Below are 20,219 nucleotides of genomic sequence, written 5' to 3'. Positions count from 1 at the left end.
AAAAAGGCAAAACAAATGTGTCACAATTCCCTAAAGTCTAAAACTAACTAAATATGCCTTAATAAAAATGTAAAAGGTAAATAACAATCACTTAAAAATATTCAATTAGTTTTGTTGATTATGAAAAATATTCTGTTTTTATTAGTTTGTAGAAGAATTATTTTATTCAATGTTTAATTACATCAAATTTTAAAAGAAACTAAATTTTAAACAATATTTAAACAAAAATATCTACCTCACTTTAAGTCAATGCAAATTTTCACTCATTTAGAACTCTGTATTAGCAAATTAACATTTGGGGAATTTTGGAAAGATACATTATATATAAAACTGTTTTATAAGACCTTAGGAATAAGAAATGGTTCATAAAACTTTACAAATCTTCCTAAATTGTTTTTAATACAATGAAAATTATATATAGACTTTTGTTTTGAGGGTTAACATTTATCAGGATTACTATAGCTGATAACACCTAAAACATACACACACATAAAACTAGAAGAGGCTATCTAGCTAGTTCTGTTCTAGAAGTACTAATGAACTATTAGGTTGGAAATCATGATTTAAAATCAATATGACTTAGAAAATATTATCATATAAAAATTCAAGGAGAAGAAATTGTTATGGTCATTTTAGCATTATTAGTTGTAGCAGTACTGTATCTTGTACACATTTACAAATCATGTTTTCAAACTGACAATGTCTTTTCACTGCTTTACTTGTTAGCACATGAAGATGTTGGCTGAGCTTGAAACATTAAAATTGTACTTATATATACCCTAAACAGGGCAGTTTCCAATACTGAATGCTGTTATTTTAAAATACCTTTTAAAAACACAAATACCTCATTTTATCTTACGTCATTATGAATAAACATGATAGCTTAAAAATATTAAACCACAGTTTTGATATAGTTGGTCCTAAAGTGCCTTGACTTATTGCTTAGTGAAATTCTATCCCCTAGTATGGACCCTCAAGCTTTAGGGAAAAGATTCTAGGGTCAACAATATGAACATCAAATATAATAATCCACCGTAACAAAGTATTGGCCCTCAGGAACTCCTTAGGTATGACAAGTATTTACTTTACAGTTACTGCTTCTGCAGTTATAGATCTTTCCTCATTATATCATATCATTTTAGGTTCTAGAAGTTCCATCCCTCTTGTGCTTCCAATCTGTTTTCTTAAACTTGTTTAAAAAATCAGCACATGAAACTTTCCACATTATTCTGGTTCCAAGGTAGATTCACACTTTTCCTGCAGCCTAAAGTAAGTTTTTTCTTTCTTTTTGGGTGGAGGAGAGGGTAGGAGGAAGAGAGATGGGCTTGATATCTTGATAATTTATAGGCTAGCTTCAGAGTTGCTGGATTTTTCCTGATGGATAAGACTGCTAAAGGAATACATACCAAGAGGTGGCCACGTTATCATATTGAGGACAGCAGTTTAACCCTTCCAGCTCAGAACAGAACAAATAATACAATATTTTGCTAATAATTAGGCATTTTCTATTTTATAAACATATTTTATCTACAAAGTAATATTAAAGGTACATATAGAGTCTATGTAATTATTTGCAACAAAATTTCACCAGCTAAAATTTCTTACTATTTCCCTTAGCAAATATTGTACATTTGTCAGAGTACCTGATACTTGCTAAAATATCAAGTAATACAGGACAAGGTGTTATAATGCAAAACACAGCTGGGAAGCATTTTATTTTTTTCTACTTCATATAACATTGTTCAGGACCACAAGATTTTGTAGGTCTCTTTTGAGCAACTTTTATGACTTAGGAATACCACTTAAAAATATTTACTGATGCTATAAATATCACTGCTTTTCTACATATTGACAATTTTAATGAATGTCATATCCATTGTACCTTTTGCTCCTTTGGTCAGAAAGATAAACAGAAACTTTTAATGTTTAGATATTAAAAATGGTTTTTAAAAGCACCCAAACAAACCAAATCTACACCAACAAATGTCAAAATTTGTTTTAGTTGTTATTAAGAATTCTTAACAAGGACATACTGAAGCATGTATTAGATTTTTAAAATTATATAAAATTTAAAAAACAAATTTAAATTTATAAATAAAAAGATTAATGGCCAAATTAAAGTTTAAGCATCAGATTTAAAATATCTTAATTTTTGGCTATTCAGAAATATATTTTGTGAATAAGAATTATTTCATAAATATATACGTATAAATATAAATATATATCTACAGGATCTGCAATGCAGGAGAAACCCTTTAAAGAAAAAAATTGCACTTTTAGATTATCAGGATGTTGTCTTATTTACCCTTTAAGTGAAGTATAATTACCATTCCAGGTGCTTTTGGCACAAATTTTTAGGAGAAACATCAACACAATCTTAAAAACACAATTCTTTTATATTTTATTTACTGGAATATGAAGACTCAAACAGAATTTAGAATTCTGACCAAAAAAAAAAAAATCCAGATAATTGCAATTGCTTAATTAAATATGAAAAAAATAATTGGTTTCTAAAAAAAACCCTTAAACCTGTCTTTACATCTGGAACATGTAAAATTTTATCAGCAACTGGTTCTCTTCAATCCCTTCAGCAAGAATTCCCAGCCTTCACACAAGTGTGGCACTGTCTTTTTCTGCTTATACATGACTTAGCTCACACCCCAGTGTACAAGGACAAAAAATAGATGTACAACAGAAAGATTGGGTAAACCAGGAGAGGCTTCTTGGTCTTGAATTCTTCACCCACTAACAGTGAAGCGGCGCTGTAAGCCGCCCAAAACACACCGAGCAGCTTTAAAACAGACAGAGAAGACACAGAGCAGCAAATTAGCAAGTGCATTCACATTCTGTGTATTACAGAGTAAAAATAATATTCACAATATTGTTTAAAACAACCTTGACAACCAACTGTGGTAAACAATAAAACTTATGGAGAATGCTTAAATCTTATGTTAGTCCTTGCTCTGCTCCCTGACTTCTGGAACTGAAGCGTTTTATCATCAAACTTGTCTCATCAAAAAGAATCACCTAGGGTGCCTATTATAAAAGGAAAATCCTGAGATTCACTTTAGTTCTGATTAATCAGAATTTCTAAGAAAAGGGTCTAGTTATTAACTTTTTAACAAGTATCCCTGGTGACTTAAGATAATGCAACTTCTAGAAAAACTATTATTGGGCCAAATGGTTAAAATAAATTTGTTCACTAAAGAAAACTGACACAGGAAGGCACTTTTTCCTTTACTTTCTTTTCTTCTAAGAATTAAGAAAACAGATTAAATACAAATTTTATACAATGTTTATTATGTATCCCAGCATTTTCCCAGGAATAGGGAGAAGTATAGAATTAAATAAAATGGAGAAAAATAACATTTTGGTGAAGACTTTAATTAAATAAAATATACTGTGGTTTTCAAAGTATACACAAACCTAATTTTAAATTATTTCCACTGGAAATTTATATACTGATATAGTTACCGAAGCCATTTTACAGATTAAAAGGAAAGAAAGAACTTCAAGGGTAGAAATCAGGGAAAGTATGATAGAAACAGACTTGGCACACAGTAACTTTTCTTGACCTTGTACTATTGACATTTTGGGGCTGGATAACTGTTATGGGAAGCTATTCTATGCATTGTAGGATGTTTAGCAGTATCCCTGGTCTCTACCTACTATATACCAGTAACATTCCACCACCACCCCAATTTGTGACATCCAAAAATGTCTCCAGACATTGCCAAATGTCCTTGGGGGGAAAAGTCACCCTCAACTGAGAGCCACTGGTACAAAGGTAAAAAATAAATACTGGCAGACTGATTGAAAATGTATTTGAGATGGTCCAATCTTCTACTACGCTTTTCAAGATAAAAACACAAAACAAACCACTTAAATGTTTTAAGCCTACAAAAAAGTACAGAAAATATATAAAATAAAATTATGATCAAATTGCATTTGTATGTCATGTTTCAATTTTTATTGTTGTAAATAAATGGTTAATGATTGATACAATTATAGAGATTTAATTTTTTAAAAATTAGTGGTTGTAGAATAAATGGTATTCTAATGCTATAGTTAAATGATGAGAGTTCTGTAACATATTCCTCAACAAAACTTGGACTGAAACAAGGAACATGTTTCACTTCACTACACAGAGAAGATTAAGGGATTAGGAAAACAAAGTTGGCAAAGAAAAACGTGAATTTTAAAAGCAACTTTATCCTAAATTTTTAATGCCATAAATAAGATTTTCCATTTCATAATAATATATTCGTATGTTCCATAAAGAATATTAAGGACCAATTTTTCAGTTGAACTTGATGACTAAAAATGACCAGAAGACAGTTTTAGCAATTTTGGGTGTAGTCTCAGCAGTATTCAAACAGGCTTTAACCCAAGTTTAAACAAAACAAAACAAAATAAAAAAAACAAACAGGAAGTGACTCTGAGTGAGTCAGTAAAGTGGTATGTTCACTAAGGCTAGATAATTAAATGCCAGCGTGGGTCTAGCTCCTACACTACAAGACTTTTAAATTAAGTGCTATAAATGCCAATTAAAAATTTTTTTAGGATTAGAATGTAGAGGAAAGAAAGATCTCCTTGGCCTCTAAAGTGTTCAAACATACAAAGATGTTTTCAAAATATTCTTTTATAATATTTGTAATAATAGCTACCACTTGTGTGCCTACTCTGTGTCAAGCACTGTACTAGGCATTCTACATACTTTAAAATCTTCATAACCCTAAACAGCAGTTGTTAGCATTCCCATTTTGCAGAGAAGGGTAAGAAAAAGTATCTCTCCAAGGTAAACAACAAGTTAGTGGCAGAACCAGGATCTGAATTCAGAAATGACAGGTTCCAAAATCCACATTCTACTCAATACCTAACGCTTATATAATGTCACTATTGTAGTAGCCTGTAGTTACCCAATTCTAAATGAAATAATTTCTTTTATACTGGAATGAGTAATATACTTTAAATAAAACTAAATACCATAAAAATTAAGTGGTACTACTTAAAAACAAATACTTTAGTGTGGAGGCTACATAATAGCAGTTCTGAAAGTGGTGGTCTTAAAAAGTTCTATTTTTCATGAAGAAGAAAAAAGTCACATTCACTGTGTAATACACATACATGTGCTAACTGTCATTTATTCCCCAAAGTTGTTCAAAATTAATAAATGCCAAAATTTAAGTTGTATTACTACGGATTAATACTTAATATTATCAGTAAATGTTTAAAATGGGTGTATATGTTAATGTAAATTTAACACAGCTTAATGTCCTCCTTACCTCTGCAATACAGAAAAACGAATTTATGAGAACCATGTCTATCATATCTGATAAGGAGGCTATTATTCAAATAGGAATAACAGTTATTAAATGACCAGTGGACTTCTAAACAAGTATTTCCCACAAAATTTAAGTCAGGTAAACTTGTATTATAAGCATAAAGAAGAAAATCCAACAATAAAAAAAATTATCTGAGTGTAATAGACTGAGGCTTGATTTGCTCTTTGTTCTTTATCCCCCCAGACATACATTATAATCTCTGATAATTAAAGGGGAAAATAAAAGAAATACCATTGGTAAAATCAGTGAGTAAGATCATTGTTCCAAAATACTATTAATTGTTTGATAAAGAATTATGGATTATGATATTCTCAGCCAGAGAACTATTATGCTTTTGTTACTGGAAAATAGTAAACTACTTTTTATAATACATACTACTTACTTTTATAAGTGTAGACACCACTTCAAATGATCCAACCACCAAAAGTAGAGGGGCTATTACAATGAGAGGAAGTAATGAATATCCTATAACTCCAAGAACTTGGCCATATGCAACCTGTGAATTTTTAAATATTTAAATAAATGTCATAGAAATCAAGATACTCGTTTAAATCACTATTGAACATTATGTATTCTTTGTTATACTTACAGAAATGTGAGAATTAAGAAGAGATCATGATATATTATACCCATTATATTTCAAATTACCATATACTGTGCTATGTTTTTTCCTATGCATACATACGATAGTTTAATTTGTAAATTAGGCAGAAAAAGAGATTAACATCAATAACTAACAATAAAATAGAATTATTAACAATACTATACTGTAATAAAAGTTATGTGAACGTGGTCTCTCTCTCTCTGATAACTGATCTGATACTCTAGTACCCTACTAAGTGAGTAACAGGCAGGTGTATACAGCATGGATACTAAACAAAGGGATGAATCCACTCCCTGTACAGGATGGCATGAGATTTCATCATGTTACTCAGAATGGCATGAAATTTAAAATTTATGAATTGTTTATTTCTGGAATTTTCCATTTAATATTTTTGAATGGCAGCTGCTTGCAGGTAACTGAAACCGCAGAAAGCAAAACCGCAGATAAGGGGGAACTACAGTACTTGCAAAAATGTAAAACACTACCACTCTTCTCACTAACTTCTTTGTTTTGTGAAATAGTCATTTTTCATTAAACTGTATTATTTATGTTAAAGTGAATCTGGTTTATTTTTTAGTTTTAAATGAATAAATATATATTAAAATTTTGATTTTAATTTATGACATAGTAAATATGATAAATATAACCTGCATAAATAAATTGCTTTGGGAACCTGAGATCAAAAAGTTTGAGAATTGTTGTAACAGAGAATAAATTGTATGCTTCCCTAAAAAGCTGTCAATTACTTATGAGTGGAATGGGATATTCTTTCTACTTAATTTCTCATACATTATTGAATATGTACAACACTAATATGTTGATCCTGTTAAAGTAGCACAACTTAAAAGCAATTCTAGGACAAGAAACATTTATGATGAATATAGCCACTGATGGTATCTGCAGTATCAAAAATAAAGCTTCCCATAAAAAACAAAGGCTATTTTCAAAATTAACCACTTACTTCTCCACCAAGAACTCTGGCCAGTAAGAAAATTGTTAGTGAACCAAATATCCAAATAGTTATAATCCATGATACCACCTAAGGGGAAAAAAAATTCATGCAATTAATATCCTTGTACCAAATAAGCTAGTAAGTTCCTAGGAACTCAATTCTCTGCCATACTTTGAAATACCCAATTTCAGGTCATAGAGAGTTTGATTGGGTTCCCAGGTACCTTTCCAAAACTTAGTAAGAATACAGTGTAGTAATTTTACATCCAAATTGAAAATTTAGTAACAATCAATTGCATAAGGAAACCTCAGTATTTCAAGAACTATCATAAAAGATTACTGTAAAAAGAGAACAAAGTGTTTATTCCAAACCCCCTGGGTTACACCACTTGCACAGAAAATTCATCCCTGAAACAGGCTAACAATCTTCTCAGGAGGTCTTTAAAGTTTATTACTTACACGTTTACCCAAGTAATAGAATGAAAGACATTTCAGACAATTTTAACTCCTAAGATTTAGCATAATAATGATACCTGCATATATTTCCAACTTCTGTCTACTTGGGAGTCTAGAATTGATGACACCCCAGCAGCTACATAAGTATGCTTATTGCTCAGGTTCTGGTTTCTAAATATCATTCCCTAATAAAAGGAACTAGGATTCCTTACAAAAATGGGTGATTCCAGGGCTGAGGCAGGTAAAATAAAAGTCCAGAACACTTTGTAGAGTCAGAAGAAAGAAAGAAAGTGCTCAAAAAAGGATGGGAATATGTTGAAAGGGCACAGAAGCTAATCTGAAAGAGCTTCCAGTAACTAAAGCTGAAAGAGTAACAGGATGAGAGTGATTTGTATATATTGAGTTTTGATGATAAAGATAAAGCCCCTGAGAGGAGGACAAAGTATTACATAAAAACAAATACTGATGGAATCCCTACAATTATTTATTAAAATGTTTATTTTAAAAAACAGAACTAAAAATGAATAAAAGGTAAGAACATGATTATAAGTTTTGTGTTTCAAACTCTTCATCCCTTGGGGAAATCAGTAAGGGCATGGGCAGCCCTTTCGGTCACTTCTGATCAAAAGGGATTAGTTCCATCTATTTACCCCAGTCATTATATGAATATGAATATTTTCTATGTGAATGGTGATGTGGGAAAGTTTGGAAAGCATTAATCTAAGGTACTCCCCACATATTAAAGAATAGCTCTAGGGATGAACAATGAGAAATAATGGGTAGAGGTAAAGCATTTCTCAAATGTAGTATAATATAGTTATTATAGTTAATATTTGGCTATCTTTAATTTTAAAACTCTTCCAAATGTTTAGAATTTATATAAAGGTATACTTACCCTAAACTGTCCATATAATGAAATCATGGAAAAGAAAAGAACAACAGCCAGAGGACCCCAAAAGTCAGGATTGTCTCTCACCACTTGTCTATTAAAACCAAGTGATGGCATCGGCATCAAAACACATCGGATTTTGTAGTAAATATCCTTTAGATCGATATCCAATTCTTCCCTGTAATTGTGAAGTAAAAATTCTTAAAAGGCACACAACACTCATGAATTCTGAGACAGTTGTAGAACTTAAATTTAAATATAATGGTATAGTCTCTATAGGTCAACAAAATATTTGCATTAGAAGTACCATATATCACTGATTCCAAGGTGTATATTTTCAACATTTCAACATCTCTAAAGTTGGGATGAATCTCAATCGCTGGTGTCTTACAATTGCTATCAGCCTGAAGGGAAGCCAAGTGCTCCCAAGATCTGCCTTTCCTTTTGCCAATCTCCTGAAGGTACTACCAATTTGGGACTTTAAATAAAATTCTCTGCTTGAGACTTTTTTTGATCATACTGATAACTAAGACTGCAATCCTATATGAGAACTGGTATAGGGTTTACATTCTCAGGTGAAAATTTTCTTCCAACACCTATCCAGTGCCAAATTGAGACAAATAAACCCCCTTACTATCTTTTTTGTATGTTGAATTATTTCTCATTTATCCTTATACCAACGAGATAGCCCTTTGATGTCCTAGCTTTATGCTGTTTTAAGCACTTTTTCTTTCTTATTGATAAATGTAAAATAATTGCACCTTATAATCCATAGTGTCTTAGATTTGATGAAATATGGTATATTAACATAGAAATAAGATGTTTTAGCACCTCATCTACCACTAATTACTACAGAGAATAACTTGGTAATACCTCAGTTTTATAAAGCTATAGGTTCTTCTTTTCAAAACTGTTAAATTCTTCAGGTTTTTTCCAAGTGATAAGTGCCCTCACAGGAGACCAAACCCGAAACTTAGGTATGTGCCCCGACCAGGAATCGAACACGCAACCTTTAACTTTTGCAATTTACTACGTTAAAAATATTCTCTCATTATTTCAGTCTTTCTAATCACTAGTAAAACTGAAAATAGCTAAAACTTTTGACCAAAAAGGTTAGCTTTTCCATACTTATCTTTAAATAATAATGAAAGAATATAATCATCCCACAGACTAGCTCTAAAAACCAAAAAATACATATTTTTACATACAAGAGTGGCTTGTTATCTTCAGGATCATCATCTTCAACTTCCAAAAGCCAGCCATATCCTCTCTGTCTCAGAAATGTAGTAGCTGTAGATTCTTTGATAAAATCTCCACCAAGGTTTAATTTGACATCTGGGGCTCCTATTGAACCACTGAGCTCTTGGGAGAAAACGGGACAAAACTGTAAACCGAGGTAAAATGTGTGAACCATAACTAATACAAGCGTAAGTTCAACCAAGATAATTATCATTTGAAGACCTGCAATTACATACAGTCTTCATATTTTAAAGCTACAGAGATCTAAATACCACCTTTTATTTTACAAGAAAATGAAAGATGAGTGAGGTGAAGACATATGAATGGTCTCACAGCTAACTAGCGGGATTGGTACTCTAATCTAGACTTACAACAATAAGTTAAAAAAGTTTTCAATGCTTATGTTTCATTTTATTTATTTTTTAAATTAAATTTATTGGGGTGACTTTGGTTAATAAAATTATATGGGTTTCATGTGTGCAATTCTATGATACATCATCTGTATAATGCATTCTGTGCCCACTACCTAGAGTCAAATCTTCCATCACCATATATCTGACCTCCTTTACCCTTTACTATTCCCCAAACCCGCTTCCCTCTGTGTTGTCTGTGTCTGAGCTTTTCTTGTTCATTCATTTTGTTGCTTTCAGAATAACTTTAAATTTGATTTATTTATTTATATTTTAAATATGTCTTTACTGATTTCAGAGAGGAAGGGAGAGGGAGAGAGACAGAAACATCAATGATGAGTCATTGATTGGCTGCCTCCTGCACACCCCCTACTGGGGATTGAGCCCACAACCCGGGCATGTGCGCTGACTGGGAATCGAACCATGATCTATCTCCTGGATCACTGGTTAATGCTCAACTGCTGAGCACACCAGCCAAGCAACTTTAAATTTTAAATGGAAGATATATACAAAATATATTACATAAATCTTGGATTATCTTCATTACTATGTACATAACGTGCTTCAGAACAAATTGACTATAAATTCTTTTCAAAGGCATTACATATATATATACACAAACCCTCAGACATAACTTATCGGCTAAAGTAAAACTACAGATAATTTTTCTCTACTTTTAATGTACTGATTCATACATTCTTTCATTTAAATAACCAAATATCTATGCTAAGTGCTTCATATGTTAATGATTAGTTCTGGATAAATCTGACTAGAGTTCCCTGCTATTTCAGCTAACTTTTTTCTTTATATAATTACGTCATTCATCTTTAGTTTTGGCAAAAATAAAAGGTTTTCTAGGTCAGTTCTAAAAAAAAAGGTGAAGAGATTCAGTTACTCAGATTACAAAATAAATTCCATTCATAGTCTGCACAGTAGCTTAGAGGTTAAGATAATCACAGTAGTACAAATACCACATATTCTGGTCAAAAAAAATTGGCAAGAGTAGAGGACTTGCTTGAGGTCATACAGGAGTTAAGAAGAAAAAAACACATCTGTAGAACCAGACAATATGCACTAGTAAACAACCATCAATGTTGTTAACTAGAAGCTGCACAACTATAGTGGTATTTTAGAAAATAACTTTGGCAACAGAAAATTCAAACATTCTTAACACAGACATGCCTTCTCTGGAGAGCATATATAGTGTAAAAAAAGCTTACTTTTAACCTAAATTTTAGGTTAACTTTTGGGAATAGCCATTAGAATTTTGGCTAAAACTTCAATCAATGAGTAGATCAATTATGAGTCACATCCTGATCTGGCTGTGACAACTGCAATTAATTACAGTAAAATGAAGCTAAGTCCTAGCTTAGCTACTAATTAATACAGCAAGTCGTTAATGTCCTCTGGTCTCCAGTTCCCTATTCTAAGTTCCTTTCCAGGTTTAACATTATATGATTTTAAAAAGGTTTTATAAGGGAGTTTACTCAGCTAGAGATAAAATGCAAGTACTTTTGAATTCACTGTTCTTTCCTACTTCAGGTTTAAAAAGAGTCCCTGTAGATGTCACCACAAATCTTGTAATTAAAAAATATTCTCTCAAAATTACTTTCTGCCTCTTTGTCTTAACCTCCGTTGAAAATGAATTAAAAATTTAACTGAAACTCCATTTCCTCTAGGTACAAGGATTGCTTTTCTTGATTTAACAAGAGGAAGATTTAGATCAGGAGGTCATTAGTACAGCAGTGACATTAAAGGTTTTGGAATTATGAGGCAGGAAAGGACCTTAACAACTGTTTCCTGGCCTGCAGAAGGGACTATACTTAAAAGTTCTTAATCTAAACCAAAAAAAGGATCTATAAATTATAGTGCTAAGGAATACTGATAAAGAATTATATGTTTGGCAGTTTGTCATAGCGTGGATGCCAGAACCTCCAAAAGACACCTTTAGCTTACAATTTTGTAGTATTTTCCATTCCATGCAAAGTGGGACAGTATCAGGGACATATATGTAGGAATGCCAGTGACAGCAGCTTGACACATCCTCCAGTACCCACAAGACACAATCAGTGTGAGAACAAAAAACCAACAGAAAAGTCCAAAAATTGGTAGTTAGCCTAACATGTTAGCAAACTAAAACAAAAACATCAAAAAACAAAAGGAAAAAGATTCCAAATCAATCCAGGAGCACAGCAGTCTTAAGTTAAACCAGAGTGAGGACCAGCCAGCTTGGTTCTCAGCTTTAGGATAGGTCTTCAGAACTTAAAAACACTAATTTTAAATTAATTCTTTCTTACTACACTACGTAAAATATTGTCATTTTCAAAGTAAGAAAAATGTAAAAATAATAATAAATATGTGGATTTATGCAAAAGGATCTCTTAAAAATGTTTCCACTGCTGTTTGGGCTCAGAGTGAGGAAGAATATCAGTAAGTTTCAAGTTTTATTATAAGCCACCTGGGAAAACTGCAGAACAAAATTTAACAGTAATTTTCTCTCCCTTTCAATTCAAGCGTATGAATGGGTGAAGGATCCTTTTCTGGATTTTCTATTCAGCCTGAGAATTTCACTTTGAAAGATAAGGAAGAACTCGGTCAAGTATAGTATGATAGTATATTCAGAATAAGATTACTAATCTGCCCCTAGATAAGTTCTAGATTTCTGTGAAAGAAAAATATCCTACAATGAATAATGAACATTTTGTGGGCACTTGCCAACTTTTTATATATGTGAAGAAGCTTTTCCTTATTTAACATGCAATAAGAACAAAGACAAAAATCATCTCATTTCATTTGAAAATAAAATCCATGTGTGCACCCAGCCGGGTATGGTTCAGTGGATGAGCATCGACCTAGGATCCAAGAGATCGAGGTTTAATTCCTGGTCAAGGCACATGCCTGGGTTGCGGGCTTGATCCCCAGTCAGGGGCAACAGGCAGCCAATCAATGACTCTCTCACATCACTGATGTTTCAACTCTCTTCCTCTCCCTTCCTCTCCCTGAAATCAATAAAGATATATTAAAATCCATGTGTACTTAAATCAAAACCAGAACTGAGAATTTGTGCAGCAAAACAAAAGCAGCACGTTTCACAGTGAAGGGATAAATTCCATTGTTCCATTTTAGTTTTAAAAACATTTTAATGCATATATAGGCCAACGAAAGATAATGATTTTACAAGTGCTAGACATATAGTATATTGGAGCTTGCTTGATCACAACACAACATAAAGAAATTTTTTAAAGCCTTGTATAAAATTGTCTCTTAGGTTATATTTTATTCATATTGTTTTGGTTTATGGTTTTAATTACCTTACTATTCAATAATGTCAGTAAATTTTCATAATGTGCATGGTATTAATTAAAATCAATTAAAAACTCCTAAACCTATCTTTAGAAAAATTAAATCCCATTTGGCATAAACCAATTATTTAACAGAAATTTCTTTTATTTGCATTATGAGTCTTCTTATTTTGAAATAATTATAGATTCACAGGAAGTTGCAAAAATAGTACAGAGAGGTTATATGTACCCTTCACCCAGTTCCCCCACAGCACCACTTTATGTAACTATCAAAACTAGGGCACTGAAAGATCCTCAGATTTTACCAGTTTTACATGTATTTATTTGCATGTGTGTAGTTCTATGCATTTTTATCACATTTATAGATTTGTGTAATGCCTTATGAGTTTAAAATTTATTAAAAGAAACAGATTAACTTTTGAAATTGTTAAACCTTGCTTAACTACCTTTTTCTCTCCAAGAAAGGTTAGCTAAAAAGTCATTTTCAATTTTCAAGTAGGAAAGAAAAGCTATTCGTGCACCCATTAAATACCATATATTAGCCCTGCTAGTTTGGCTCAGTGGTTAGAGCATCAGCCTGTAGACGAAAGGGTCTCCGGTTTGATGCCTGGTCAAGGGCACGTACCTAAGTTGCAGGTTCAATCCCCAGCCTTGGTCAGGGCCTGTGATTGATGTCTCTGTTTCTCTCTCTCTTTCCCCCTCCTCCCTCCCTTCTACTCTCTCTAAAAAATCAATGGAAAAAATATCCTCAGGTGAGGTTAAAAAACCCCACCATATATTAAGCTTCATTAGCATATTAGAGAAAGTATTTGTGATAATACCTATATGGATATAATTTTTTAAAAATCAAGTAGGGAATTTTTAAAAAAGAAAAACAAAAGATTCCTCTATTTATACTACTAACTTGTATTAGTAGTGATATCCTTTCGGGGGGGGGGACCTCATAAAAGAGCAGGCTAGATGTTTGGTCACCTTAACATATAAACAAAAAATTATCACTCAAAAGGGCACTGGCAATAATTACTGGATTATTACGTCTACAACTACTGATCACAATAATGTACTATGAGTTGTAGATACTATCATTTTTATACAGGACTGTCTTAGTCTGTTCAGGCTGCTATAACAAAATTCCACAGATTGGGTAACTTATAACCAATAGAAATTTATTTCTCACAGTTCTGGAGGCTGGAAGTCCAAGTTCAGGGTACCAGTTCTAGTAGTACAACATCTTTATGTTAATCAAGAAGTAACATGTAGTCATTCATCAAACATTACTGAGTTCCTACTATGTGCCAGGCTCTGTGCTAGGCATTGAGTATGATACTGGTAGTAAAGCAGTTTTTAACCCTGAAGAGCTCATGGTCTACATTGGTAATCTTTTAGGTCTCTGTGGATTGAGAACGATAAAATGCAGGAGCTGCCTCCATCAGTTATTTTACTTGCATAGTTCTTTGGTGTTGTTTTTTTTTAATATATCTTTATTGATTTCAGAGAGAGGAAAGGACAGGGAGTGAGAGAGATAGAAACATCAATGATGAGAGAGTCACTGATCAGCTGCAGCCCACAACCCGGGCATGTGCCCTGACCGGGAATCAAACCCTGATCACCTGGATCCTAGGTCAACGCTCAACCGCTGAGCCATGCCTGGCTGGGCAACTTGCATAGTTCTTAAGTGAATGCTCTTCTACCTTTTCAATCTGAAAAACTCCTATTTATCCTTCAAAATATACCTCATCTGTCCCTGAAGACTTCCTTGAACCCTTCTTGTACAATTAACTACTTCCTCCATTTAACCATATTTTTATAGCATTTATTATGTACAGTGAAACTTTTAAAAAAGATTTTTTATTGATATTTAAAGAGAGAGGGAGAAACAGAAACACCGACATGAGAGTGAAACATCCATCAGCTGCCTCCTGCACGCGCCTGAAGGAGGATGAAGGCTGCAAACTGGGCATGTGCCCTGACAGGGAATCACACTGGCCACCCTTCGGTGCATGGGATGACACCCAACTAACTAAACCACACAGGCCAGAGCTGTACAATGAAATTTTTAAATCTATTAGACCATTTGTTGTAGTCAGGGATTTCCTCACATGCAGTCCCTTGCACATGAAGGTACTCTCTCCATCCAATGCATACAAAACATTATCTAACCTTCAGAGTTTGCAAAATATCACCTCTATCAAATTGTCCCTGATCACTCAGCTAAAATAAAATTCTTCCTCTTCTGATCTTTTGTAACATTCTAAATGAGTACTTCTCAAGCTTTAATGTGCATATAAATCACCTAAAGATCTTGTTAAAATGCAAACTATGCGTAAGGCAGGGTCTACAGTACTAAGTGCCCAAGTAAAGCCAATGCTGATGGTCTGTGGATATAAACCAGGCAAAGAATTACTATTTGTATGATACAAAATAAATTCAAAAGATTGCCTTAAAGACTTTTATAGTAGACTTTATATAATAACAGTATCACTACATTCTTGCATTTTTATATACATGCATTTTATTACTGCTTTTGGATATAATTTTATACCATATACCTGAATATTTGGTCTGTACTTCATTATTCATTTATACATTCATTTACTGGCTTATTCACACACAGCTCATGTTCTTTCAACTCTACTAATGGACCTTGCTTTTATACACATTAACTTCAATAATTCTCACAATATTCTTATAAGTGGTGTACTTTTCATTTTATAGGTGACAAAATAGATGCTTATAGAAGCATCAATAACACATAGCTACTATAAGAGTTGGGATTTTAATTGAAGTCTTCTGGCTCTAAATTAAGTAATTTTTAGTTATACCATCCAAAATGTGCTACGTTTTGTAGTCACAAGTATCAATATCACATGAGATGAAAGCAGAAGTCATTTATTCCTGTAACAACCAACAATTTTGTGATGTTTATATTTTGGGTGCTGTGGGTAGGTGCTGGGGTATAGAAAAGATTAGAGAAGTTTCTGTTTCTGTGCGACACTTAAGCAAAGTTTCACCAAGGAAGGAGCATTTGAGTTCAGTCTTAGGTGTCAACTTGGGATAAGGAGGAGAGTAGCATTTTAAGCATGAGGACTAGCATATGCATAGATATGGAGATTAACATCAAGGCAGATTTTTGGACAAAGGATATGTGTGGTCAAATAGTAAGGACGGGTATCATTAAGAAAGAGACATGTAGGCCCGGCCGGGCGTGGCTCAGGGGTTGAGCATCGATCTAGGATCCAGGAGATCGAGGTTCGATTCCTGGTCCAGACACATGCCTGGGTTGTGGACTCGATCCCCAGTCAGGGGCCTGCAGGAGGCAGCCAATCAATGACTCTCTCATCATTGGTTTTTCTATCTCTCTCTCCCTTCCTCTCTCTGAAATAAAAAAAAGATATTTTTTTAGTAAAAAGTGTTGTGGAAAGAAAAAAGGTATACATTGAAAATATCTATGAGCCAAAAATATGCATGATTAAAGACACAGCATAAAAAAGGGAGAAGCAAGAATATACACGATATGCTTAGGAATCAGAGAAAAGACTTTGAGTTGCAGAATAAAATGTTCATGTTGGAGAATAAAAACTAAATGTGGGGCTAGTTAATACTGAAACCCAAGCGCCAGCATCAGTGCTAACATGTACTGAGCACTTAACTCTGCCAGATACAGTAATAAGTGCTTTGCATCTGCAAAATATTTGAGCACTTGGGTATTAATATTCCCATTTTGTATATAAGAAAAATGAGGTTGAGAAGCTAAGTAACTTGCCCAATACCACATAGATAGTAACTGGTATGTCTATATATCCTTGGATATACACGGAGCCTATATATTCTTGAAGGCTATATGGAAAATTTTGAATAAGCCTTATGGGTTTTATTATTTCAGGTTTCTTGATTTACTATATAGAGTCAATGGCTTAGCTCATTATATTATTCTGTCGGATTTCTTAGGTGTATATTTAAGAAAGGAAATTCCTGGGGGGAGGAAGGATATGAATATATACACAGATAGAGGAATTTGAACAAGCATCTGGTTCTGATACTCAATGATGGACTTTTAAAAATTTTTATTTATTTATTTTTTTCAAAATATATCTTTATTGATTTCAGAGAGAGGAAAGAAGAAGGAGAGAGATAGAAACATCATTGACCAGCTGCCTCCTGCAGGCCCCCGACTGGGGATCAAGCCCACAACCCAGGCATGTGTCCTGACCAGGAATCGAACCCCAATCGCCTGGATCCTAGGTCGACATTCAACCACTGAGCCACGCCCAGCTGGGCTAGACTTCTTTTTTTTAAAGCCTGGAAAATTAAAACTGGCATTCCTCGCTAAGCACTATGCTAGAAAATGTAGATGAAACAAACAAATATTTTGGGTTGCTATATTTGATCAAATATAGGAGCTGGAGAACTGGGTGAAAAAGGTGAAAGGATTAAGAAGCACAAATTGGTAGATACAAAATAGTCACAGGGATGTAAAGTACAGCATAGGAAATATAGTCAATAATACTGTAACAACTATGTACGGTGTCAGATGGGTACTGGGAATACTGAGGGAACACTGTGTAAAGCGTATGACTGTCTAACCACTATGCTGTACACCTAAAACTAATACAAAATAATATTAAATGTAAACTGTAATTGAAAAAAGAAATGTATCAGTTACATTCTTTATGGTAGATTAAAACTTTATTTTACATTTTAAATTATAACCAACACTATTGTTATTTTTTAAACAATACCAACCAAAAAGCAAAATAAGGGGACCAGCTATACTAAATGATGCACTATGAAACCGCATTCTGAGAAAATACTATGTTCTTCTGTAGACTGAAATCTCTATACCTAAGTATAATTTATTTTTTTCATATGAGGCAAGTCTGGTCACTGGAAAATCACTGGTGTATGTACAAAGTATATCAGAACTAAAATTTGAAAATGACTAGCAGAGAAAGATTCCAATTTCAGGGTCTGGTAAGGAACAGAGAGCAGAGGAGGAAGACCGAACTCTCGGTGCTGTAGAAAAACCTCTCCAGCACAACTGCCTCGTCCAACAGTGGTCCCAAGGAAATCTGCAGAAGCCATTGTGAACACCTCGCGGGGTTACAAAAAGTTTCAAATCTACCTGGATCTACTTCTCTGAATATCAGGTCAACCACTAAAAAACAGGAGGAAACTAGGCCTGAGGCAGGATATCAGATTGCCTGTAGTTGCAGCGTCGAATCCAATCCCAGCAAAAGCTACCGACTGATAAATGAGAGGAGCACCGCTCTCCCTCCTCGTTCTCATCTGACACCTGCCCTGGCCAAGCTGACCCTCGCGTCTCTGAGGAACAGCAAGTCATTCCATTAAAAAATCTTCGGCTCCCGCGGGTCCACTTGAGGTGGGCAAGTCACCCAGAAAAACCCGCCCCGGATGAAGTGGGGCAAGCGGCGCGGTCCGAGACCCTCGGGGAGCTCCCACACCCCGACCTCCGCCCCACGGGCCCGCGCCACAGGCCCCGCAGGCGCAGTCGGCTTTCGGCCTGTCCCCACCGGGCGACAACCGCCTCGGCCGCAGAAAGACCCCGCCGCGAAGGGCCCGGCGTGCTCGGAGGTGAGGGGCCCTTCGCGAGCTCAGTCTCACCTTCCGCGTCTGCTGAGGAGACAAAGGTGAAGTCCCCGTTGGTGGGGGAATAAGCCGGGGGCGGGCCCGGCGGCTGCATCTCGCGGCCGCTCGGCGCCGGCGGCGGACGAGGCTGCTGCTGGGCCCTGGCCCCGAGGCGGCCGCGGCGCCGACCCGCTCACGCGCCCTACGGTGCGGCCCGCGAGCCGGGGAAGCGAGGCTGGCGACGAGCGCAGCGGGGGCTGCCCTGAGACTGCCCCACCAAAGTCTCCGCGGTGGCGGTGGCGACCGCCCAAGCACCACGACGCCGGCGCCCTGACAGGACCATAACAGTGACAGCGCCGCTGCGATTGGCTCTTTGTAATCTGCTCTCCTATTGGCTCCTGGAGAAAGGTTCTGATTGGGTCGTCCTATGGTTGATCCCGGAAGTTTCCCCGGGACAGGAAGTTCACTTCTAATTGGTGGGCCGGTCTGGCTTCCTCCTAGCTCTTGGCTGTTTGTTTTCCTTAAGTCTCATCTATTCTGGCCTTGCTTTTACCTAGCTCCTCCGTTTTTGTTAACTGGGTGGGTTAAAGAATTTTAGAACTAGGAACGTTTCTAGAGGGCAGCCCCGGTTTAGGATCCCAAGATTTTGCTAGGGGATAGGGCAAAGGCAAGTGAAAATGCCACGAAATTGCCTATCGTTTTAAGGGTAACTTTTTCTTCAGTGAGTATTCATATGGTTGCTGTAGACCTTTGTTTCTGAGAGCTCTTATGAAGTTAGGCCAGCCAGTTTATTTCTTTAACTCCCCACTTCTATTACCCCCTTCTTTTTTTCTTTTTTTGTTTTATTATTATTTTAAATATATCTTTATTGATTTCAGAGAGAGGAAAAGAGAAGGAGAGAGAGAGAGAGAGAAACATCAATGATGAGAGAGTCATTGATCGGCTGCCTCCTGCACGCCCCCGACTGGGGATCCAGCCCGCAACCCGGGCATGTGCCCGGACCGGAATCGAACCCCGATCGCCTGGATCCTAGGTCGACGCTCAACCGCTGAGCCACGCCGGCCGGGCCTCTCTTCTTTTTTTTAAAGTGTTTTTTTCTCTCTCTCTCTTTTTTTAAACAAAAGAAAGTAGACAGATACATGTTGGTAAGTGCTAACTGTCCATATTCAGTGTAATCTCTGAGATGCAGTGTAATCTCTGGGCCCAATATACAGAGAAAGGAGAAAAAAAGAATTCTATGCACTACTAGTACCCTCCAGCTTCCAGCAGAGTTAAGGGAACAGAAAAGGTTTTCTTTTTTCCCCACAGAGCATGGTGGTATTGATGCCATAAAGTTTTTGTTGAGACAGGAAGGGATAAAAATGTATTTGGAGCCAGGCCAGTGTGTCTTAGTGGTTGAGCAGTGACTTATGAACCAGGAGGTCACTGTTGAGTTCC

The 20,219-nt window shown here is 35.3% G+C and overlaps 1 protein-coding gene across 2 annotated transcripts; it reads right to left on the bottom strand.

The window, feature by feature from the left end:
• Positions 1 to 1,683: 1,683 nt before the first annotated feature.
• YIPF4 (Yip1 domain family member 4) lies at positions 1,684 to 18,922 on the bottom strand. Of its 2 annotated transcripts, XM_016218995.2 has the most exons (6): positions 18,819 to 18,922; positions 9,454 to 9,607; positions 8,252 to 8,423; positions 6,911 to 6,988; positions 5,728 to 5,841; positions 1,684 to 2,791 (listed from the first exon to the last, which is right to left on the bottom strand). In XM_016218995.2, exons 1-6 carry the CDS (start codon positions 18,895 to 18,897, stop codon positions 2,654 to 2,656), a joined length of 735 nt encoding a protein of 244 aa, XP_016074481.1. In that variant the 5' UTR covers positions 18,898 to 18,922; the 3' UTR covers positions 1,684 to 2,653. The 2 variants fall into 2 exon arrangements, with proteins under 2 accessions (XP_016074481.1, XP_016074480.1); XM_016218994.2 differs by lacking the exon at positions 18,819 to 18,922 and having other exon boundaries at positions 9,454 to 9,807.
• Between the last annotated feature and the right edge of the window lie 1,297 nt (positions 18,923 to 20,219).

This window comes from Miniopterus natalensis, chromosome 13 (genome assembly GCF_054644295.1).
Source record: "Miniopterus natalensis isolate mMinNat1 chromosome 13, mMinNat1.hap1, whole genome shotgun sequence".
Lineage (NCBI taxonomy): Eukaryota > Metazoa > Chordata > Mammalia > Chiroptera > Miniopteridae > Miniopterus > Miniopterus natalensis.
The sequence above is the reverse complement of the archived record's forward strand: the minus strand, read 5'-3'. Positions and strand labels throughout refer to the sequence as shown.